The sequence below is a fragment of the Neopelma chrysocephalum genome, unplaced genomic scaffold (genome assembly GCF_003984885.1).
Source record: "Neopelma chrysocephalum unplaced genomic scaffold, ASM398488v2 Primary Assembly neopelma1_73, whole genome shotgun sequence".
NCBI classification, from domain to species: Eukaryota; Metazoa; Chordata; class Aves; order Passeriformes; family Pipridae; genus Neopelma; species Neopelma chrysocephalum.
The window spans coordinates 1,219,788-1,245,046 of NW_020897733.1; the positions used below are offsets into that span (position 1 = coordinate 1,219,788).

Consider the following 25,259-nt stretch of genomic DNA (forward strand, 5'->3'; position numbering starts at 1 on the left):
CCCCCCCCGGCGGGCCGCGGCGCCGGCGAGGACGTGAGGAAGTGCGGGTACCTGCGCAAGCAGAAGCACGGGCACAAGCGCTACTTCGTGCTGCGAGCCGAGAGCCACCTGGCCCCCGCTCGGCTGGAGTACTACGACAGCGAGAAGAAGTTCAAGAGCAGCCTGCGGGCGGCGGGGGCCGGCGGGGCTGCCGCGCTGTGCTGCCCCCCGCCCAAGCGGGTCATCCCGCTGTACCAGTGCTTCACCGTGAGCCGCCGCGCCGACGCCAAGCACAAGCACATCATCGCCCTGTACACCAAGGACGAGTACTTCGCCATGCTGGCGGAGAACGAGGCCGAGCAGGAGGCCTGGTACGAGGCCATCAGCGAGCTCATGAGCCAGAGCAAGAGGGGCTTCCTGGAGCAGGAGGACCACGCCGATCAGCAGGTGGACGAGGATGACGAGCACTACGGGGCCACCCTGAGGCCTGGCACCGTGTTCAAGGAGGTGTGGCAGGTCAACGTGAAGCCCAAAGGGTTGGGACAGACGAAAAACCTCACTGGAGTGTACAGGTTGTGCCTCTCCAGCAAGGCCATCCACCTCGTCAAGCTGAACTCGGAGGTGCCCTCTGTCCACCTGCAACTGATGAACATTCGCCGCTGTGGACACTCAGAGAACTTCTTCTTTATTGAAGTGGGCAGATCTGCCTCTATTGGGCCTGGAGAACTCTGGATGCAAGTGGATGATTCTGTGGTTGCCCAGAATATGCATGAGACTTTTCTGGATACCATGAAAGCTCTAAAGGCCTTTGCAGAGTTCAGGCCCCGGAGCAAGAGCCAGTCTTCTGGTGGTGGCAGTGGTACCAATCCCATGTCCCTCATCAGCACCAGGAGGCACTTGGGCAACCTGCCCCCCAGCCAGACGGGCTTGCAGAGAAGATCTAGAACTGAGAGTGTTGCTGGAGGGACTCCTCCTACCACCAAAAGCAACAACTCCTATCGCTTCAGAACATCCAGTGAAGGAGAGGGAACCATGGCTAGACCTTTTAGGTCAGTGACTGGGAGTATGATCCACCTGAATACTGCAAGGATGAATTTGGGCCGTCAGGAAGGGAGTGGAAGGTACGTGAGAGCTGCTTTCAGCTCATCTTACCACACCAGGTCTGCTTCGCTGCCCGTTTCTCATTTTCCCTCCACTACAAGTCCCATCAGTGTTTCTTCCAGTAGCGGCCATGGCTCTGCTTCAGACATGCTGACCAGGCCTTCTAGCTCATCTGTTTGTGGTTCCCCGAGTGACGGAGGATTTATCTCCTCTGATGAATATGGCTCCAGCCCTGGAGATTTCAGGTACTTTCGGGTCAGGAGTAATACACCGGATTCTCTGGGAAACACACCACCTATCAGAGAGGAGAACTGTCTGAGTGAGTACATGTCCATGAGTAAGCAACAAGTAGATGATGGCTCAAGAGATGATTATATGGAGGCTGAAAAGTGTTTCAGGAAAAGAACTTACTCGCTAACAAAACCAAATTCTGTAGCAGTGCAACAGAAGACGACACAAACTACGGCTTTGTTAGATGAAGATTCTGCAGGAAATCATGGGCGATTACTTTACTCTGAAACACCAAAATTGAAAGATAACCATGAATTGGAGTACAGTGATACTAACCTTGATTCCGTGTGTAACCAAAGCAGGAGTCAGGCCAGGGATGATGGATACATGCCAATGATGCCAGGAGTTGCATCTTCTCTATCCAGCACCAGCGATTATTTGCCAATGACTCCTAAAAGCATGTCTGTTCCAAAACAGATCAACAATTCCTGGTCACCATCTCAAGTTGACTCCCGAGGATATATGATGATGTTTCCAAAGGCTGGCTCTTCACCTGTGCGGAGTCCTTTAACTGGATTTGGTTCTAAAGGAAGTAATGAGAAGATTGTAAACAATGAGTATATGGATATGTCACCTGGTAATTCAGCTCCAAAGCACCCCGGTGATTCAAATTATATTCATAGCACTTCTGTGTCCAAAGGTTTTAGTTCATATTTTTCTTTACCCAGAAGCTTTAAGGCGTTATCAGGACAAAATGGTGACCACAGTGAATATGTTCCAATGTCTTCACCTGGAAAACTCTTGTATGGTGGACCAGAAAATGTAAAAGGGGTGAGCAGTGAGACTCTGGCTAATGGCATCTCTAAATTGCCAACGTTGAAAGGTTCAGATGAAGGACTCGTGCAGAACAGGGCCACCAGGCCCACACGCCTGCCCCTGGGTACGAGGGGGAGTAATACCATCCCCAGAATGTATGACCGTACAGTTCCACCTGAGCCAGCGAGTCCCGGTGAATACATAAATATTGATTTTAATGAAAAGGCAAGTAACACACCCTATTCCTTATCTGCAGAAGGATCACCATCATCTCTGGGCTCAAGTAGTGATCACAGGCAGTCACCGCTCTCTGATTACATGAGCGTTGACTTGGATGTACAGTCACCGAAAGTAGCAAAGGAACTGTCGAACTCTCTGACAGATATTTCAATTTATGCAGGTTCCAGTATTCCTAGAAACCAACCAAACCCTGACTACGCCAGGCTCTCATTTGGTACTGCTTGTGTCAGCACCACGAGTAACAGGACTGATGACTACACCGAGATGACGTTCAACATGGCAGCAACACCACCTCGGCCGTTTGCCACCAAATCTGACAACGGTGTGAAGATGGATAGTCCTTCTTCCATCGTTAATAGACTCTGCATTGTTGATCGATATGCTGGCAGCAGTAGCTTCTCCGTTCCTGGCTCTGACCCTCCTATGGGACCGAAAGTGATTCGAGCCGACCCTCAAGGCAGGAGGAGACACAGTTCTGAAACGTTCTCTTCTGCCGGGACTGTGACGACCTCGTCCTCTTTCTTTACTGATAGTAGCAAAAGACACAGCTCTGCCTCATTTGACAACGTTTGGTTAAAACCGGATGAAAACATTTCTGATGGTCAGGAAAGCAAAATGTCCAGGGATACCTCAACTGGATTTCAGAATGGCTTAAACTACATCGCTCTGAATTTACGCGATGACCCCATAAGCTGTGAGGCAAGTACTACAGCGCCAGCTTGCCATCTCCAAAATGGTACTTCAGGTTTGGACAGTGGAGCTTACGTAAGCATAGATTTCAGCAGATCTGATGGTCTGAAGTGTAACGCTGCAAGAAAAGGTTTGTAACTTTAAAAGCACTTCCCTTTCATGCTCGCTTAACCGTAAGGATTAGATTGTCTGCCTAATGCTGCCTTCAGAGTGGGGTGAATGTTTTTTATAATCTCCTGTGTTATTCTAGTACAACCAGTTTTGTCATAGTGCAGCATCTGAACAGCAGTGAAAGGGGATGGGGTCCTTGGCCTAAAGGATTTATGTGACTCTTCTAGGCAGTCAGGAGTTATCAGACTGTCATCTGCCTTGTTTATTTATAAATTACTTTTGCTAGTATAAGCATTAATGGTATTTCATATTGTGAATTCTTGTCCCAAGGTTATGGTAGCTCTTCACTTTCCTTCCCTTCGTAGAGCTAGATGACTCTTCACTTTTTTTCTGAACTCAATATTTTGTATTTTGGAAGCTCAAAATGGCTAAACTGGGTTTAGACCTCAAAATCTGGGGCTTAAATATGTTTCTTTTAACAGATGTAGGTGAAATGCATTTTTTTTTTTTAATGTGCAAATTTGGCCAGATTTATTTAGCTGAATCTTATGTAAACAGAATTCAGTTTTTTTCCCTTGAAGGTTTGGTGGCTTCTTTTGAGCTCTGGTCTCCAGAGTACCCTTGTGTCCTCTGGAGGAGCCATCTCCTGGTGGCTGACCAGCATGGGGACGTTCACTCCTTAGTCCTATCCAAGGCTTTAGCTGAGCTGTAACCCTTCCCCTGCTCCGAGCAGCGTCTTCAGGGTCCGAAACTTGGGAGGGGAGGCTACTGGCTTTCAAGGTATCAGTGGTCTGACCCAGCCTAAGGTAATGCAGTGCATAAAATGTGAGGGTGTTGCAGGTGGGGAGAAAGAATATGGCAAAGAGGAGGGACGCTCCTGTCTGTGTGATAAGCTCTGATGGTGGGAGCAAAGCTAGTAATTAGTTGGTGGTGGTGGTGTGTGTCCCCCGGCTGAGCAGTGTGTGAACTGTAACTCGGGAAGAGCGATCCTTGCTCTGGTGTCAGTGACCCACTGAACTCCTTGCAGTAATTCACCCTCCCGCTAGAAAACCATTTCTGTTGGAAATGTTTTCCTCTCTTTGCAAATGTAAGTGTAGTCAATAATTGATGAGTACTAAGAGGAAATATTTAATCATGGTTGGACATTGGTACTTGTCTACTCTGTCAACAGAGAGTAAAGGAGCAGGCTGCTGCTGACTTCTATATTTTTAATTACAGTCTTAAACATTAAAATGATTTTTTTCTAGTTTCACATTAAAACTAAGTATCTAAGGGCAGAAGGTATTGCGAGAGCTTAAAATTGTGTAGCCTTTACTAGTGGAAGGTATAAGCCTGACTCAGCTCGCATGCCATTTGGAGTCTGGCAGCACTGCTTGGGGCTGCTCAGAAATGTGTGGTTTGCCTCAGTGGTTTTCTTTCCTCTGCTTTGTTTTGTTGGTTGGAATCAAATTTAGAAGACGTTGAAAGTTGCCAGTCCAAGAAGTGCTTTCTTCCAAAGTTAGTCTTTCAGCACTTCAAAGATTTGTCTGCTAAATCTGCTAAGTCAGGGGCTCACGGACTGCCAATTTATGTTTGGTTTTGTTGGTTTTTGTTTTTTGGCCTTTCTTTTAAGGCACCTCCAAAGATAGTAGAATTCTTAACTTGATCTTATTCCTCTCATGTGACTAAAATCCATATTATAAAGTAAGACTTCTCACAAAATAAAGAGGAAAAAAACAAAGATGTTTTCTTTTCAGCTGTACTGTAAATATCACATTGAAAAATATTTTTCAGGAGATAGTGTGTTTAGAAACTGTATTAGTGATAAGCATTTTGCTTACTACTGCCACAGCAAAATATCTACAGCCCTGTGCTGGGGTTTTTTCCCTTGTCTGTTATAAGTTCCAGAGGGGCAAGAGACAGAACAGCTGCTGGCTCTTGCTGGGAACTGAAGTTCTCTGGACATGAAACACGCGTTAAAATGAAGCAAAACTAACTCTGCGACAAACATGGGCTTTGGCAGGGAATTAAGCATGAGAACAGTAAAAGCTTAACTCGGTGGTTTTTTTCTAGTCCTAGAAAGAAAAACAAAATTATAAAACACTACTCCAAAACAAGGCCCAACAGTTTTCTGTAAAGGCAGTATAAAACATTTCTGCTGTATAGTTGGGAAAGGTAGGTAAGGTGACGACATTGGTCACTTAGGGGGGGGAGGTGAACAGATTTTGGAATAGTCCAGGCTAAAAGCAGCTTGCCAGACTTGAATACAGTACTGTAAATTGGTGGTGTATATCTTTTTCTCCAGAGTGACTTAAAATTCTTGATTATAAAAGATACCTGTTAACATTCATGTACTAAATCATCTCTCTGAGCTGTAGCAAGCATAATTTTAGAAGTCTGTATTCTTTAAACAGCTTATCAGTTTCTATGGCAATAAAGCTTTTATTTAAATATTTAAGTTTTTGTTATCCAGAAAAACATTTTCATGTTCCCCTTTGAATAGTGAAAATGAAGCTTCACTCTTAAACCTCTTGTCCCCTGAAGAGGTGTAGTGTGCCTCTGGGTAATTGATATTTTTAATACTTCTGGAGACTTAGCAGAACTGAGTGCTGTCTTTCCTTCTACAACTCACTTTTTAGGTCTCTCTGCCTGAAAAAGTGCTCCTTGGTTAAATCCATTCCTAAGAAAAATATTTAGCAAATAGATTTTTATCCTTTACTTCTTAGAAAGGAGCCATCCCATGTGTGTTAAATTCTGTAGGTAGAGAACTTAATCTCTTGTCCCTGAACCACAGTTTTATTGAAAGGAAAAAACACTTGCCAGCTTCAGATTGTTTGCCTTTTTTTGTTTTGTTTTTGTTTGCTTAAATGGAATATTGTGTTCTGTGACTCAGCTGCGTTCTCCCAACTGCCGAGGGTGGTGGAGTGATTTCCAATGCATCACTGCCCCCTCATTGTAATTCCCAAACTACTTCTGGTTCAGGTTCACTGATATGAATCAAACTTTTTTTTTTCTATTCCCTTCTCCATTCATGGCATGGATGGAGGAGGGAAAGGGCATGGATTAGGAATGATAACTAGGCCTTACTTGTTATTAAACTTTTATTTGAGGTTTAGGCAAAACTGATCTCAGGTTTTATGTTGATAATGGTGATGATAAAAAGAATATAAGGTTCTGATTTTTAATGCTTGCAGTTTAAGGAGGTCACTAGCAAAACAGTTTCATCACCAAATTGTTACACAATATTGAAGCAAGCGGTTTGCAGTTTTGATTACATGAATCTGAGTCATGAAATTTTGTGCTAGGAGTACAGAACACTAAAGCTACTTCAAACAGGGCTTAGCTAATGTATACCTTGTTATTGGACCTTGTAGAAACTGAGGAGGATAATGAGAGTGGGGCAGTAATAAAATGCGTAATGAGTCCTGTATAATACAAGTTTCTTCAGTCTTAATTAGAAATACTAAACCTGCAAAGATACCCTGCACTCAAAAAAACAACTATTCAGAGTAAATGTAATGTTCAGCTTAATATCTACTCAGCTATTTCACACCCACTCTTTAATCTTATCTCTGCCTGATACTCTTACACTTTGCTAAGATATTATTTCAGATGTTCTCTAAAGTGCAGGGTTATTATTTAAGTGTCCCGCACCTTTTTAATCTGCTCCTGTGCTAGACTGGGTGAGACTGGTGTGTGCACTTTGGGGAGTTGAGAGGAAGGAAAACAAGTACAGCTGTAAAGCAAAAATAAGTTCCAAATTGTCCAGATCCTTTCTGGTAACTTGCATATTTCAAATGCAAAATCTTAAAGAGTATAAGGAACAATCTACACTTTGAGAAATTCAGAAGCTGAAAGTTTTAGATATTACTAATATAGTAAATTACAGTTTATGGGATATCAGGCAAATAACTGCCCCTTTTGGGTTTCAGACTGGTGGTTTTTAAGTTTGCTTCAAACTGAGGCTCTTCTGTATTGACAGAATACTTAAAGACAGGGGCCCATGTAAAAATAACTTGAAGAGCCCTACTGCAGCACATCTGATGTGTATCCTACATCTTTGAAATAATGCTGGGATAATAATTCTTAAAAGACCCAAACAACCCAAACCATTCTACTCTTGCTGTAACAGTTGCCACTTTAACAGTCTTGAGTGACTTACAGTTTTGCTTAAAAATACCCAGGGTAACTTTCTCAAGTAGTGTATGAGCTGCTGAAGGCAGAACAAATTTTTGCTGTGTGATGTAGGAATGAGCTAATTATGACATATTTGACCAAGAATCAGTTGGGTTTTACTTGTGCTTGGGTGAGAAAATCTGAGACAAGAATGTTCCCCTGCCATTGAGAGAGAATGCTTACTTGGAGTCAGTGTTGAAATGCTTTTGGAAATCAGCTAATGGTGACATTTGTGTTTTTTGGAAGTCTAAAACTTTTTGCTTGTAGCTGTCTCGTAGGTTAGGACATCACTGCAGGATGCCTGGAGTTCTGGGAGTAATCCAGTACGGGTTCAAGGTGCTTTTTGTGGTTGTTTTTTTACAGTCTTTTGTTGAAATCTTAAATGCATTATTACTCTTGTTAGTTTTCCCTCTACAACTTCACATTTTCCCCTCCTCCCTTGATGTCTGAGGGCTCCTTGTTCCCTGTTGCTGGGGTGGCAGGTTGGAGTTGCAGAAGGTGGGCAGCGCTCGCTCGGTCTTTCCAGCAGCTGTATTCCAGCATGTGATCACTGGGATGGTTTGTCACCAGTATTTCTTTGGGGTTTTTGTATGTCCAGTGGTGTGTTAGCAGTAGGTAGAGTTTGGGTTTGCTTTTTCTCCGCATAAGGTCTTTTTTTAATGAAAGGATCTTTAATACATTTTCTTCATATTGATTGCTGGGGGAGGATTTATACCTTGAGGTTTTGGGTGGTACTGAAAAGAGTTTATAGTACTCTGTTGTACCTTGGTGTGTGTGCACGCTCTGTTTGTGGATCTGTGGTGCTCACAAAAACATGCTGAAAGCTTTTGATTGCACTAACAAGTTTGTTTTCCTGATCCAAAGCAGGCAACAAACTCTGGAGTTTTATTTTAAGTACTGTTGTAATCAAGCGTGGCATTCTTCAACAAAGGAAAATAGAGTGATAAAACTGATATGCAGGTGAGAGAGAGTCAAGCTTTCTGAAGCCTGGGGATGTATTATTACTGCTGTTTTCTCCTAAAAATGTACTGTTATGACACAGCCTTAAATAGTATGTAATGACTTGGCTGGAGAGCTCTCTGATGGCCCACCCTGCAAATTTGCTGTTTGACTTTTTTCACATTTAGGTTTTGCATGTTCACAACAACCCCATGATCAAGTTGCATCGTTGTCTTATAGGTTAAAGCAATGACAAAGGGAAAAAGGAGAAATTTGTTCTAGTTTTAATCAAGCCCTGTATCTCTATAAGGGTCACTCAGCTTAGGGACAGAGATTTAGTTGAGAGTGTGATCAGGAGGGATTTCTGACATACTTGAGGGCAGTGGGAAGACAGAGGTAAATGAGCCTGACTCATCAAAGGCATTTCAAAGGTGTTGCTGAGTATCTTATCTAAATTATCTTGAACATATAAGTGTTTGGATTTGTGGAGATTTTGCTTCAGGTGTAGCATTACCCCAGGAGCAGCAGTGTTAGTAGGCTCTTAGCAAGAATTTTCTGCCCTGGTTAAGTCATGAGCTCTGTCTTTAGGGGTAAAGGTTGCTTATTTCCAAACATTAGTTTTCTGTTGATTTAGATCTGTGGTTGGGTGCAAACACTTGAGACTCTGTATGTTTGTGTGTTTTGTGTACCTATGTGTTGTGTGCAGGTGATTTGTGAGTTAAGTGTGAGGTCTAATCTTTTTGATCCTTCCAAGAAGAGAGGGTTTTTGAAAGAGGTGGCTTACACTGAAATTAATATAGTTAACTTTTGCCTATAATTTCAAGGTGATGATACAATTTAATGTGACTCAAGAAAATGGAAAACTTTTAAATTACCGCATGAATAGTACTTCTATTCATTGTGTAACATGTCTGTTATGAACCTTTATAAATACCAAATTGAACTATTATTTAGGGCATAAAATAGATAAATCTAGTGTTTCTCTTTTGCTAGGGTATGAAAGCCTCATAAATATGCTGCCTGCTTGGAGAAAGGTTTTCTTTTAGGTAGAACAGGATTTTGTGGAATGACCAAAGATATCAAAATGCTTCTTTTCTTTTTCTGAAAATCTTGGGAAATAGTACCAAAAGGTGCACAAAAAACCTAGTAAAATTTGCATCTGAATTTATTGAGGCACTGATGAGTGATACTCTCCTTCCACAGGGAATAATGGGATTCTATTCCTGTACTCACGCCGAGCCAGCTTGCTTTATTGTTTATGGTTCTTGCTGACCAGGTGAATTTGCAGTATAACTTTTTTCATGCTGCATAGTCTGACCCTGAATTATTTTTTGGGAACTAGTGCTTCTTTTCACACAGATCTCTTAGACTAGCAGGAGTTTGGGAAGTTGTTAGTGACAGGGAAGCAGACACACCATTGATAAATGTGTCCTGATTGTGCACGAGCCCAAGCAAAGCTTTTCATGTGAGCCACGGGACACCTCATTTGTATGAAAACCCTGTTTAAGCTCTTGACAGGCACTGGCATTTCTGTGACTTTGTGCACCTTTTGGACAATTGAGCTAAAGTGGCCAAGAGAAATGAGCAGATGGGACAGAAAGGCTTCTCCAGTCTGGGTACCTTTGCTTCCTGGTCTGAGCATCCAGAGCCTGCTGCAGATGGGTTGGCTGAGGGCCCACTTCAGCACAAGGTGGAAGCAGGTAAAACGTCCATCGATATACAGATGAACATGCTTTAAATTCTATAAGTCAAAACCATGAAGTTTCTGAAGTCTAAACCAATATGGGTTAAGGGGCCAAAAAGATAGTTTCCTGTATGGAATTATTTTTTATCTTAAGTTAATCTGTTAGAACAATTCGTAAGCTGTTTAGGTTTTCATTAGGACCTCCACTCGTAGAGTTCAAACGTTGAGAATATTTGCTTTTTGTCATGTGAGACCCTTTGGGAGGCATTTGCCATCTGTATTTCACTCTGATTTTTTGGGGTGTGTGTGAGTTTTTTATTTAACTGTTTTTAGAACAAGGAGTTTTTAAATTGCAGATTGTAGTGAACAGGAAATCAGTTAGAAATGAGATGAAAAAATGAGCAGATTTGATCTTGAGGTCATTTCAGACAATATTATGACAGAGAGTCTGTTAATGAAAGCTTGTAGCTCCAGATGTGATCTCCACTCGTGGAACCTGAACAGGTAGGCAGATGGAGGTCCCCTGTACTTTGCCACAAATGTAAATGTGTTGGTCTCTGTCCTAAGGAGCTTACAATTTAAAGATGAAACTAAAGAGATGGATGAAACTTAATGTGCTGGGGTGGAGAGTAAGATAGAGATCAAGGCTGCTGCCATTGGCAGAGTGGAGATAAGAGTCAGCCTGGGAGAGATAAAAGGCTGCTGAGAGTGGGTCAGGAGAGGAAGCTGGTAGAGGCACTTGGAAGGGTATGCACACGCCAGGGAGCAGGGAAGGTAGTGAGCTATAAATACAGCGGTTGTAATGGTTTAAATGACTTGAAAAGGATGAGGTAAATGTCAGAACACTGGCCAGGATATTAATCTTGGTAAGAGGAATGTGGGCCAACATGTATCTCCGAGTTAGGGCCATGTCCCAGTGTTTACTTCTCCCTTTTAGATGTGGAATGTGATTATATTTTTTTCTGTTTTTTCTTTCTCCTTTCTCTAAGTTAGTTTTTCTGCAGACATGTGACTGATAGATTCAGTGCAAGCGGGTGTGCAGGAATGTACCCTGGAGCACAGGATCACCCTGTGCAGCCTCCCAGGGCAGTTAATGTCACACAGACCTGCGTCCTCTGTTCTTGGTGAGACTTTGCTAAGCAGCCAAGGTGGAGCTGCCTTGGCATTACTGCTGGTTTGTTCATGTTTATTTAGGTGGCATCTCTGGATTTCAGGCAGTTTTCTAGCATTGGAGAGGAGGCAGCAGTGTGGCTTGGGAGATAGTCACCTTTAGGATTTGTAACCGGTGTGCCAGAGCATTTGGAGCCCAACTCTAGTTGGGGAGGTCTGGATGGGACCCCCTCATTGCTGCTGTGATGCCATCAGCTGTGGGAGAGGCCCATGGAAGCTGGAGCACAGAACAATTGCTGCACAGGAGAAAGTTACTTTATTTCAGTGTGGGTAGATCAGGTTAAACAGACGCTGCAGTGGTTGTGGGTGAGTCTGGAAGTGGCGGCAGCATTGAGGCTTTGATTCACTGTTGAGGGCATGAGTGATTGAAATATTAATGTTGACATGTTCCACAAGGTAAACACAAAACAAGAGTTGCACACTGTTGATTAAACCTTGTCTGTGTGTAGACTCAGTTTACCTCTGTCCTTAGAAGCTCCCAAGCTGCTCTTGGAAGCTGAAGGCTCAATCCTTGGCTCCTGTGCTTGTGCTGTGATTTGAGAAGACGTCGCTTCACACATGCTGTGCAATCTGAACCTTTCTTCCTCCCCTGCATGAGCCAGGGTTTGGGGTATCCTAATGTCAATGAAGACTCAATAATGTGGTAATTAGAAAATGTAAAAAATGAATGTGTGCCACTGCTGTGTGTGGTAGCAGAGAGTGGCCAATAGCACAGATGTATTTATTTTTTTGTGTGGGCATGCATGGGCAAAGGGTATGGCTGAGGAGGGTGTAACTATGTGGGTATGTGGCTGTGTAGTAACTTTCTTTGACAGTCATTTATGGCAATAGAGGTGAAAGAAAAAAGTAGTGCTGAATGCTTTCAGGTGTTGATGTCTAAAGTGCTTGGGAAGAAGCGACGGGATGAATTAGAACAGGTGAAACTTCCCATAGAAAGGAAGTCTTGGGAAAGGTGATTTGAAAGGTGGGGAGCTTTTTCATTAGTCATGAGTGACACTGCCCTTTCTCTTGGTTGTGTTCACAAAGAATAGTTTGGCTCACTCAAGCCCCAGACCTGTGTCTGCAAGCAGACACCACCCAGCAGAGGAAGAGCAGGGCAGGCGTATATAATACTTCCCACAAACATACACCCAGCCTCTTATTTTCTTATTTTTTTTTCAGCTTGGGGGATTTCCTGAACCTGATATAGTTTGTCTGTTTTATAATCCTTTATGGATCTTTAATCCAAGTACTTTTCCAATCTCTCTTTGATCCTGTGTAAACTCCTTGTATCCATAGCAGCCTGCAATCAGGCAGTACACACTGCATGCAGACCTCTGTCCATTTTGAACCCTGCTCTGTACCAGCTTTGTTCAGCAGCCCCCAGTTTGTGTAGTGGAAGAGATAATGAACTCTTATCTTTTCTCTCCAGGCCACTTAAGGTTGTGTAGATGCTGTAGCCCCCTCTGCCATACACTTGGCCATTGTGCTGCCAGCACCTTCCTGTCCTGCACACAGCGCAGACCTGTGGTGTCATCTGGGCTTTTTAAATGTCCAACTACATCCCAGTACTTCTCTGCAGGCTGAAGGATTCTTTTACCTGTCTATTCCTCACTGGGAAGCTGTGTCACACCTTGCAGTTTTGCTGCACTACCCAAACTTTTCCAAGTATTCCAGGTCCTTTCAGAATGCAGGAAGCAGGGCAGTGTGTGCAGACATGTGTGCCGTGGCTGTTTTCTTTCCTATTCATTGCCAAACAATTTGTAATGCCCAGTTTGCAGCAAGAGCACAGGCAGAGGGTATTCCTCCCTATTGGCACTGAGGGCTCCTGACCTTTGTCTCAAGAGCAGAGTGAACTGTAGCAGGTGGTATTCCTGGGAGCTGCACAAACAAGTTTTGGTTGGGTTTTTTTTTGGCTAAAATTTACTCATGTTTTCTGTGGTTCAGGAGGTCAGGTGCAGTATCTCACACACTTGCTGTGAGAATGCTTTTTCAAAAGCAGAACTGTTTTTCTTTCTTCTGTGACATGAAAATCTGAAATCTTGAATTTCTCTGTGTTTGGAAGTGAAAAAGAGTTTATTTCTAGTATTGTCATTTTATCTTGTAATAGAAAGCTTAAAAATCTCAAGCAAACAAACTCAAAAAACCCCCAACAACTTCTTGTCAAGCTGTCTGTGCCATTTGAGTTGGTGTTAGGCCCCTGCCAAAACTGCATGCAAGTTTACTAATTCTAGGAATAGTATCAGTAGAAGAGATGAAATTAGGGAGTGTGCATAAGGCCTTCCTAGAAACAGCCCTGCTGTTTATTCAAGCAGAAAAAGACGCCACTGTTGCAAAAGATAAGGCATTTCTGCAAAGTGAATAAAAATTATCTTGAAGCATGGGAGAGGTTTTTAGCTCATGAAACTGCCGAGCACTAAATAACAAACCCATGTTTTGATGGAACAATTGTGGATAAAGATTATTTTTAAGAGTAACTTTGTCTTCTAAATTTTAGAAATACAGCTTGAGGAGAAGTCTCATTCACTGGGATGTGTTGTTACCAGTTGCTGTGTTTAAATAGTTTATCCAGTGAAAAGTGGGTCATGTAACAGGTTTTTTTAAAAGAAATTTTGATTTTTTTTTGCTTGTGGGAAGTCAGTAAAATTACAGGTACAAAATATGTTCATTAGCTCAGTTTGAGCATCATTAGTTTGTTTTTGACTGAAGAGAGTCCATGGAACATGTGCTCAGTGGTCAGCAGGTAGTTGAACACCTTGCCCAAACTGGGATGTTTCTTTATGCCAGGGCCTTGTTTGGGTCACCCAGGCACAGTAACTGCACATGTGATGGATGCAGCAAATCTGCCAGGTTTTGATTTGTGTTTGTAGACTCTGTGTCTGCGTGTGCAAATTAAGAAGGAATTTGGCTTTTCTCAAATAACACCGCTTGCCTCTAGCAAGGTCTAAAGCTATGCCATTAAAATAAGAACTCTAAGAAGTAGGACAATGATGGGGGATAGTAATTGTGTATTCAGTAAAATTTGGGGCAAATAAACTTCTCAGTAATTTGTGAAGAATGTATTTGGGCAACTGAGCCCCCTCCCAGGCCTGCATGCAATGGGGAGGGCTCCACGGGGAACTGCTGCCATGCTCCTGCCCCGGCCCGGCCGCCTGAACGTTTGTCTTTGGGTGCCACGTTGTGTCCTGAGGTTGTGCTGGGTTTGGTGCTTTCCTGAACAACAGGAATATTGTGTGGCCATGTGCACAGGAAAGTCTAGGGCTGCTCTGCTGCTTTTGATCTGCATAAATCAAATTAATTCTGATTTCCCCCTAACCTGAAGTTCAGGAAATGGAGAACTTGGGTAGTGTTCTCCAGAAAGCATTAAGCTGTCTTAGTCTTTGACATGGAGATTTTAATCATTTAATTATCTTAAATTAATATCGTCTGTAAGCAAAGCTTTTATCCTTTTAGGAATCAGTTGCAGAATTATGTCAGTAAAAGCCTTTCCTGCAAAAACAGGTATTATTTAGAAAGGATTTCTTTGAGAGAATTGGGGTATGTCTGCTGTGTTCTTAAAGCCTCTCGGTGTGTTTCAAAGTGTCCTGACTTGTATGGCCTTAATAATTCAGGTGCAGGAAATGAAGTATGAATTGGGTATATTCTCATCTGATACATTTTCATGTGGAACACACCGGGGTGCAGTCTAATGAATTAAGACTGATTTAATTCTCAGCCTCTAATTTTTATAAAACTACTGATGGTTTTTGCATAGAAAACTTGCTGAGTGCTTTTCTAGTGTGTTCCTTAATTTTAAAGAAAACATTTTTGAGCAATGGCATGCTGCCATCCTAATTTAAATATTTGTCCTCTTAGTTTCTCTTCTACCCTTATGATCTTTTTCATCTGATTGATTGTTCCTCAGCAAAATTCAGACAACTGTGTGTAGTTTTATAATCTGATCCCATCTTAAATTTATGAATTGAAATGGAATTGTGTAATGAAGAGAACATTGCTTCAATTTTCCAAACTTTGCTTATATATTTTGAGGGGTGATCTGTAAAAATGTTTGGATGCTTTCTAGACTCATTTTCCTTATTAAACATTAATAGGAAGTTGAATTTGTATTGTTGTCAATAGTTGAAGCAGTAGAGCTCAATTTTGAATAAAGGCTGAAGCTTTTGTGCAGAAAAAGATAGAAAAGCCCCGTGTAGGGTGCTATAGAAGTTTTAGGGTGCTAAAACTTCTTATAATAGTGTATTTCTGGGCTGCTTCAAAAGTTTTTTTGCAGAAGTTTTCTTGAGTTCAGGTTTGTGTTGCTTGTTTGTTGCCAGGATCAGTTATCAGATTATTTTTTTTTGGTAGACTTAGCAGATTTTCTTGGAAGAGCTCGTGACAGTGCAGGAACAGCCGTGTGTTTACACTGCAAGTGGAAGTTATCTTCAAACTTGTCATGTCTTCTGATCTGGCCACTGAGTTTTATTTGGTGGCATTTATGTTTTGAGAACTCCAAGGGACTGCTGGGGTACTCTGTGAGCATTGTGCCTCTTGTCTCTGCTAGTTCACATCTAATAATTTTTTTACCTTTTAGGAGAATTTTTTCATCCCTTTCTCTGACATCTTCCTTTACTGTTCAGTGAGTGCTGAGTCAAATCCATTCGTATGAGATCTGTAAAGAAATGCTAATCTGGCTTTTATTGTTAATTAGCAATTCTCATATTTGTACTATTAACATAGAAGATTGATGGCTGATGAATCTTACATTGTGGAGACTAAAATAAGATCATCCAGCTTCCCGGAAGCGCTGCTGTTTTCTTTGAGCACTGCATGGCCTCATTAGTTTACCTTCACCAACTGGTTAATCAAAAAATAGAAGCAGATCAGGTGTGGGAGAGAAGAGCCACCAAGAAGCTTAATGTGTGAGTGCTCTTGCAGTGTCCCTAAATAAACCCCTGTCCCTTGCAAAAGATCCTTCTGGTGAGGAGCCACAGAGGTGGGATCTGCCAGTTGGCTCCGGGTATCAGCAGCACAGCAGACACTGGCCTTGTTCTCACTTACATTAAACCCATTTTACACCTCTCTGACGAACAACTTCTCTTGTGGTGTAGGAGCCTCTCTATAAACCTCAGTGGTGCTCAGGTGGCCCCGAGGCCCTGGAGGCAGTGGCAGCACTGGGGTGTGAGAGGCAGTGATGCGGGTGGTGAGCGCGGCTCCGGGGGCTGGGGGGGGGGAGCGGCATCAGCTGGAGCTGCTGGAGCTCCGTGGTGTGGAAATCAGTCAGGGCCTGTGACTGAGTGCACAGCTGCCTTGGGCTCTGCTGGAGACCCTGCTCCTCCCTGGTGCAGGCTGCAATGGTCCTGGCATTGGAATTCTGTGATGCCTGGAGGTTGGTGGTGGGTGACCTGTGGGCCTTTGGCCCTGGTCCTTCTGCAGCAGGAATGGGCTCCTGAGGGCCGCCCTTGGGAATGGGGGTGACTGCAGCACTTTGCGGGAGGGATCTTGCAAGACCTCAGTCTCCTCTTAGATTTCAGATGGAATTTTTTTTATGTGGTCAAGTTTCACAAGTGGCTCTTTACCTTTTCTATTCTGATACTGATATATGTGTTCAAATACATATATATATATGTCAATTTATATCTGTATTTATCTGTATATATATAAATGTTTGATGCCTTTATCCCAAAAAAGAGCTGATGACTCGGCATCAGCCAGCTGTAATGCTCCAACTGCAGTCCTGAAGTTTCCAGCTTTAACAAGGGGATTAAAGTAATGGTGACAACCAATAGCTCCATGTCTGAAAGACTCAAGGCTTTATAAGATTGTCATCAGGTTGTAGGTAATGTTTATGTGAAACTTCCTTATGTTTGTTTACAGTTCCAGCAATTCTGTTTTACCTAAAAAATGAAGAGGAAGCATGCTGAAGTGTAGTTTGTAATGGGGGGGGCGGGAAGTTAATGAGCTTTTATTTAGGAATTTTGGAGTTTTGGGTAGGGGGGACACTGCAGGGAGGTCCTGGGCCTGTCCTACAGCCTGGGCTGCTGTAAAACTATGTTTGATCCAGGACTTCCAGGGAATTTGTGAGCTGGGGTGAAGCTTAGCTGAGGATACTTTCTTCTGGTTTCTTATAAATTAATCTGTGCTAGCTGGGGCTCTGCTCAGACTTAGCTGGTGTGCTCACTTTACAATTGATTGTTGTGCTGCTGTCTGAGTACACCAGGCTGCTTCAGGGAATGAAACTTAGAAGTTAAACAGGTGTTGGTTTTTTTTTTTCTCTTAAACTCTTGCCTTTCCCCTCCAAGTATCTTAAATGTAAGATGACATTGAATTATGAAAATTTTCAAAACTTTTTAGGTATAAATACTGAGTTCTGCCATATTCAAACAACTGGGCCATTGCTCTTTGAAATGTTTTGGGGATATGCTTGGAGAGATTAGAATAACTTGTCAAACAGCTTTCAGGTGTGCCTTGTGTGTAAGGCGTGGAGGAAAAATGTCCTGACAAAAGCAGAGACAGTTTTTGAAGTTCCTTTTATGTGAGCTTACAGGTCCACAGCAAGGAAAGGGTGGGGGATGCTGGTAAAGTTAATTTTTACTGAATATAAGTTTAATATAGAAGCTTTAACTGTTGTAGTGTTTGACTTGTATGCATTGTTGAGGTGTGATTCATTGCAAGCTGTGGTGCATATTTTCATTCTTTGGTCTTACAACAAAATAATATTTTTCTAAAGAGGAAAATTGTTTCAAAAATAATAGCTTCAGTTGGCTTTTGTGAAAACAAAGCCATTGCTGACCACATCACGCTCTGTGTGTGCCAAGCAATAGCTTTTTGTAGTGATCTTATTATGTCTGTGAAATAACACAAATAGAGATTCTTGAGTTGTGGGTGTCTTTTGGCCACCTCTTCCTTGAATTGTGGAAAACCAAGTTACTGTACTTTTGAAATCATAATGTATTGGAAAAATGAAACTCAGCAACCCAGACATTGGTGTGGGCTGTGTAGGGATAATAGGGAGTTTCCCCTGAAGTGGAAGGACCCCTTTAGTTCCACACTGCTGCCAGCCCTGCTGTCGCCTTTGCCTCTCTGTGTCTGGAGCCGTGGGCAGCCTTTGCCAAGGGCTGGGAAGGGCAGAGGCTGCTCGGGCAGCCCAGCTGAGCTCTTTTTTCTGTTGGTTTTTTTTTTTTTTTCTTCTTACTTCTTTTAAGCGATAGTATTTTTAGCTGGACAGAAATCAGAAGTTCTTTAGGGCAGGGTGGAGTTCGTGTGTTCATACCTCATGATTGGTTTGTAAGTAAACATACAGGTTTGCATTATTACACATAGTGCTTGTTCTTTACACGGCCACGTTTTCTTTAGCATGTCCCTGGGGTAGAGGCAGGGAAGCACTGTGGGTGCATTAGCAGTGAGATGTAACTGATTTTCTTGTGACCCTGCAGATTGAGCATGGGTGGGATTAAGCTCTGAAACCCTTTTCCCTGTTCCAGGGGGCTGTTCTGCCATTGCTGTGCTGTGTCATGAAGTGTTCCCTCTGTTGCAGCTCTTCTCAGGCTGGGAGCTCTCCCAGAGCAGGGAGGGAGCTGACACTGTGTGGCTTTGAGGGGGAAAAAGCAGCTGACATTTCTGTGTTTGTTGTTTTCTGAAGACTAAATCTCTTGCACTAGTTGTTTCTCAGTGAGAGCAACCTGTTATTTCCTCCTTCCCTGTACTGCCAGGGCATGTCCCTCAAACCTAGGAGAGAAGGTGAGCAAAGCCACCTGACTGGCAGAGGACAGTGCCCTCAGTCTTGGCTGAGAGGACAAAAATGGTGGAAAAGGACAGTCTGTCAGGACTGGGAGACAGTGACCCACTGGTTTGGCTGACAGTACTCCCCTGACTGAAAATTGGTGTTCATGCTGGTTCTGCTGGGAGTGGAAGGGATTTTGTAGTGAGCTGAAAAGTGACTTTTTGAATGTTCCTGTGTAGTGTTCACACAACTGCAGAAAGCATTTGCATGCCCTTCATCACTTTTTTTTTTCCCATGCCAGGAAACTCTTGAGTTGCTCCCACCTTGGCATGTGCGTGGTTAACTGCAGAGCTGGTGTTCTGCTTTGAGGGCAGACTCCCCTGTTTCCATTTCTACCTTGTCACCCATCTTGTCACCACAGGATATATGGGTAATACATCCTGTAATACAAGATTATGTTTTTTATCTCTCTTTTTACTGAGTGCTTTGTATTCTGCCTTTTCCAGTCAGTTTGAAGCCACTGAAGGCAGTTGGTTGTAGCTGTGTGCTTTTGTATCGGGTGGGATTCCGTGAAAAAGCGACGTGTGTACTCTGAGGTGTTTCATGTTATTAACTAAATTAAGCTTTTTCCTGAAAAGCTGAGGACAGGGCACACAGCTGTCATGACCTGCTGCTCCTCGGTTGGAGCTGAAGGTGCTGGGAGTGTTTGTGTTGCAGCTCTGCCCTGCTGTGAGTGGAGTGTTCACCGCAGCCTCAGTCACTCCTGCATGAGCAGCAGTGCTCAGGCCCCCTGCGCCAGGGAATGGCCTTGGCAGTGGAATAGGCGGCAGTGGAATAGGCGGCAATGGAATAGGTGGCAGTGGAATAGGCAGCTGTGAGCTGCCCAGTGCAGGCTGTGCATGTGCTGGCTGCTGCCCCAGCTCCTGTCCTTGTACACGTGTCACTCTGGCTCTGCAGTGCTTCCGACTCTGTGGTTCTTCCTTCCCTCAGGATCTCTGAGGCGTGGTCGCTTGGCAGTGCCCCCTCTCCCTGTGAGGGACCCGCGTTCTGCAGTCAGCAGCTCTCACTCCTGCAGTGGATAAGCTCCATGTATTCTCCTCATTAGAAAATATTTTTTTCCGATATTTTTTGGATTTGAAATGTCACTGACTTTTTTTTTTCCCCCTCCTTTCTAGACTGACTGCATTGCCATGGAAACCATTGTTGGAAGAGAAGACTTTTCTGCTGGTAACTCCAGAAACTGTGTGGTGCTTTTGGAAGCAAAGCTCAGCTCCAGCCGGCTACTTTCATTTCCACCAGCACGGACATAGACACACATCCTTTTAATTAATTTTTTTCATAGACATCAGCTCTCTACAGTTGAATTAATTTGAATTGAGATTTTTTTCATAGCTGTGCTTTGGTGATGGAATTTGGTCTTTCATGTCATATCTATTCGGGAGGCAGTGTGAATGCTAATAGGAGATCCCTGTATGTCCCTTTCTTCCTCCTGCCTCTCCCATGAATCTTTTTTTTTTAAATTTATATTCTGAGAAGTCAAAGCTGGTTTCTGATTGTCTGTTTAACATGGGTTTTACTTCTCTGGTACATTAACAAGTGGTTAGCTTAAAACATATATTGTTTAGAAATATTTTGGCAGTTCAGGATTTTTCCAGGTGGCTGGGCGGAAGGAGGGAGGGAGAGGTGCACATTAGCTTGAGGGGTGAACCCATGGGACTGAACGGGTCTGAGGAGGAGAGACCTCTTCTGCCTCTTTTTTTTTTTTTTTAAGGTTTTGCTTTTATGGTACAAGAGATATTTCTTGAGCATAGGCTAGAAGCTTCTAAATCAAATGTCTGTCAGAGCTTAAACGGAAATTTTTTTTTTTGGTCAGAATTTTGGTATGTACAAAGTAGGATTAACGGGCTGGTTGTCTTGTAGATTGTTTTTGTTCTTGTTTATAAATATGAATTGTGTAAAATGAGGTTTTTGTTCATGGATTCGAATGGAGAACTGCGGAGTCGTATCCAGCGTTTGTGACTTCTGCATTAGACCTGTCAGCTGTAGCTTTTTAAAGGGAAACCACCCTAATTGATCTTACTTTCAGCCAAAGTCCCACTTTTAATTTGGGACTATTTTTGTTCTTTCTTTCTGGCATAATGGGGGAAAAAAATTAAAATGTTGGCTTATCAATTGTCTTTATCCCACTGGCAGAAATGTGAACGACTATGTGACATTTTTAAAATAAGCCCTGATTTTTCTACAATTTAAGTGCTTCACTCTTGTACTGAATTTTTTTTTGGTTGAAATGAATTTAGGTTTTTAACACTGCTATGAAATTAAAAGAGCACTACACTAGTCATTGGTACATGCAATGGATAATAAAAGGCACTGACGATTGCTAAAGGGTTTCGAAGTGGTACAAAATCCTCACGCTGTACTGCACCACACAGCTGGGAATCCTCCATATGTATATTGTACAAGGGATGTGCCAGGCTGCCTCACCTCCAACAGACAACCTTTCAATTGCTGGTACAGTTTGTATAACAAATTAGACACTGTCAGCTTGGATTGTTCAGTGATTTGTACTCAGATCTCTTTTTGAGTAGTATTGAAATGTACATGTCACTAAAATAGGAAGCCTTTTTTTTTTTTTTTTTTTGAAACATGGTACCAATCAGTTTACACAGTGTCTGGTGACAGGAAAAACTGTTGCTACAGGGTTTAAAAGCACAGACCTGTTTTTGATTCTGGAAGAGAAGTTTCAGTTGGTACAGTTACTTGCTGCTAAACATACAGGAATTAAAAACACAACCACTCTTACAGACCATGATACTGTCTTGCCATACAGCTCTTGGTTGGTCTCATAAAATGAATAATGCAATACATAGACAGCTTTTTATAAAGCTTTACATCTTTTCTAAGAAATCAAAATTTGGATGAAGTTAGTTCTAAACATTTAATGTGAAAGGAAAAGGTTGTTTTGAAGAAATTTGTTACATATTTCATATTAGATCCCTGAGGCTGCCATTGTACAATATACAGCACTGATTTAATACATGCTGAATAAATAAGTAAATGGGTAACCTCAAGTATAGTGGTACAAATACTAATAGGTACGGCATAATAAATATGCAATCTTTTTGAATCTCTTAGTTTACAGCAACTAATTTATTCAGTATTGTGCTGGAAGAACATTTTCAGATGATGTAAAACATATCACTATATATACTACCTTCCAGCTACCCGTTTATGCTGCTGTATAGTACAAAAATACCAATGATAGAACAATGTTTGTCCTGTAAATTTAATTTGATATTGGACAGTTATTGTCTGTACAAACTAAAACATATATGATTGAAACTGTTCATTATATTTGCTATTTCTGCTTCACAGATCTGTTTTAAAGTTGAGCTGATTGATCTGGCTTTGTCTTCCATTGTAAATATTGTTCTGTTGTTTTCTTTGTAAAACACATCGCGTTTGCGGTTTTGGGAGACTGGCTTGAAGCTCTGTATAGTGTTTATATTTATCTGACTTGGCTTTCCATAGAGCTACTTGCAGTAAATACGTGTTCATGTAGCTCCGTGTCTGGGTTTTATTTTTAAACAAACTTTTGCTTTTTCCTGTCAGAAGTGTTTCCTCCTGCTGTGGCTGCTTCTGTCACCCTGCATCCCTGAAGATTTGGAGAAGCTTTTAGCACTATTTCAGGGCAGTGACTCCCAGTGTGTCCAGTTTTCTGTGCCTTTACACTTAGTGTAAAAAGTAACAGACAGCAAAACCCCCAGAAGTTTTCTTTGCCATGGATTCATAGTGTTGGTAAACAACTAAGCTTTGAAATGAAAAAAAAAAAATCAGTGCCTGATACTTTTTCTGCTTTAAATGTTGCCCATGACTGGGTAGGGAAGTCTCATGATGAAAAAGAAATGTTTAGCATCGTAGTATCAAATAGGGTTCTGACTTTAGGGTAGATGGGAACAAGTGTGTTTTGCTGTTGTATCTTTTACAGTGACACTTGGGTTTGGTATGTGTTAAATAAGGTCTCAGTATGTAAAACTCAAATGCAAGTAGATAATCTCATCATTTCACGTAATGCACCCACTTGTAAAAACAACTGAAGTCAGAAAATACCAACAAAATGGAGTGCCTTTTCAGATTCCCTACTGACGTGAAGGATATGGCAATATTTTTTTATAAAAAGAGGCTTTTCTCCATAGATGGAAATGTATATGATCTCCATAAATGTGGGTGATTAGTGTGAAATACCTTGGATGAGACCTTTCTTTAAAATTACCTAATTTAATTTTACCCTGTTAACTCAGAATAATGCATTGAAACAACTCCCTGGAAAACTCAAGTTTGCTGTAAGGATAGGGTTTTCCCCAGATAAAGCAGCCCCTTTCTCAGGGCCCCATTGCATAGTGTGTAGCCTGGATTGGGAGGGAAAGGAGAAGAGCCTGCTCAGCCATGGCAGAAAGAGCCCTACCAGCAGTACAAACAAACAGTGACCATTATCCAGGCACTGACCAGACTGTTGCACAGTGTCATGATAGTTATTTCAAAATACCTTTGACTGGACCTGAAATGGGGCAGCTGCTGGAGGGTTGTGGGGTTTTTCTGGGGGAGAGAAGGGGTGTTGGAGTTCATAGTTTTGCACTAATTTTTCAAACCCCTTTGGGTGACAGAGCTCTCTTGCTCCTGAAGTGTGATGAAAGTCCTCAAAGCCAGAAGCCAAGTTGGATTTCCTGACTGAACCTGAAGACAGTCACTAAAATACATCTTACAAATCTTTGTTTTGAAATGCATTGACCAGTTCTCCTGGCTTTTGCATCTCCCTGAGCTCTGTGGTACTGGGCATAACCAAATATGAGGGAGTGAGGGGTTCACAGCAGGGAAGAAGGATCTTGTCAGAGTTACCAGGTATCAATACAATCTGTATTGCATTTTTTTCATCCCTGCATCCTGTCGGCTATAGCAGTAGTTCCCTCAGATGTATAGAAGTCTGTCCCCTCATTTGTCCATGAAGAGCTGTGGAGCAGCATGTCTCGGGGGAGAGCAGGAGCACTGAGCTTGCTGTGCATGTCTGGAAGGTAAGAACTTGTCCCTCTCATCCCCTTTTGTTAAGGAAACAAACACACCAAGCTCAGTTTCTTTGGTTTTCTTCTGAGTTTGTTAATATACAACTTTTTAAAGCACCATTATGGTTACAGCCTGACTGACTGTGAGGAAAGCTCAGTGGGCCCTGAAGCTGCTGTTGGCAGAGCAGCCTCAGCCACCATCCTGTGCTACACCAAAGGCCAGAGAGAGCCTTTGGGAAGGACAGGAGGATGTCTGTGGTACTGCCCAGCTGCTGTCACCTCACTGCCAGCTGGGGCTGCCCTTGGGCAGTGGTCACCTGTCTGTACAAAGAGTTAAAAATTTTTCTTTCCAAAGCTAATAGTTCTAGATACTTATCCTATATTTTAAATGTAGAGCACTGTCACTGCTCCCCTGGGTTAATCACTGCCCCTGTCTCCCAGTAGCAAGTGTCCTGCTTTTTGCCAATAAACTAACCTGGAAAGACTAAATTATTCATCTCTTGTGCAATTTTCAGCTTGTGCTTCTAGTGGAAGTAGCCATGGCAGCAGAAGTATTGTGTGTCCAGCAACGTTGCTGGGTTGGCTGCAGTGTAACTTTTCTGGGTAGGGCCTGTTAAAAACACATAACACTGCTTCCAGCAGCACAGTCCTAAATCCAGCAAAACAGCACTGCCTCAGGTGTGTCCTGAGGGTGGCACATGTACACAGTTCATGCAGCAAACTGAACTAAAAAACACTCCAGCTGGATAGCAAAGTATATAGGAAGTAATTGCAGAACATCAAATTTTAGAACTTGAGTATTTGTTGCTTGTAAAATCAATATTTTTTTTTTTTTAATTCTAAAACTTCTTTTAAAAGTAGGTCCTTCCTTCACCCTCTGTGGGGAAATGGTCACTATGGAGGAACTAACCTTTCCAACAGAGGACTAAGCATTACAGGCTTCAGAGCTTCTGCAGCACAAGGTTTGTGTGTGCCAGTCTAGTTCGTGGTACAGAAGTTCTGCTGCACTGCCCAGTGTGCCCACTAGGAACAGTGTAAATCCAAGTTAGGCACAAGATTGAATCCTAAAACCAGGATTTAGCAAACTAATATTCCTTTAGAAAATTGCGCTCTTTTCACTCGTCATCCTGGGGGCAATGGACAGTGCCCCACCTGCAGCAAAAGCAGGGCCTGGGTGGTGGGCAAGGAGAGGTGGGGACCGCCCTCCTCGTGAGCTTTCCTGCAGCCCTCACTGCTCCAGGCAGGGCCAGACCTCATGGTGCTGCTGGCACAGCTTCTGCCAAAGCCACACGGTGCCCTCGAGTGGCTGCTGGGTGTCCCCAACAGCTCAGAACTGGGAGGTACCCACCAGGTGCCTGCTAACTAAAATAGACCAACAGTATGTGATTAATTATGAGAATAAAAGCTT

General features: G+C 42.7%; 1 protein-coding gene across 1 annotated transcript in view; it reads left to right on the plus strand.

The window, feature by feature from the left end:
* The window catches only part of IRS4 (insulin receptor substrate 4), a 27,712-nt gene extending 5,357 nt beyond the window's left edge, over positions 1-22,355 (plus strand). The window contains exons 2-3 of the mRNA XM_027687051.1: positions 1-3,187; positions 19,970-22,355. The exon at positions 1-3,187 is cut by the window's left edge and continues 37 nt beyond it. Of these exons, the coding sequence (XP_027542852.1) occupies positions 1-3,187; positions 19,970-19,974 (3,192 nt within the window). The 3' untranslated portion in view covers positions 19,975-22,355. The remainder of the gene's footprint in view (positions 3,188-19,969) is intronic.
* Positions 22,356-25,259: the final 2,904 nt, after the last annotated feature.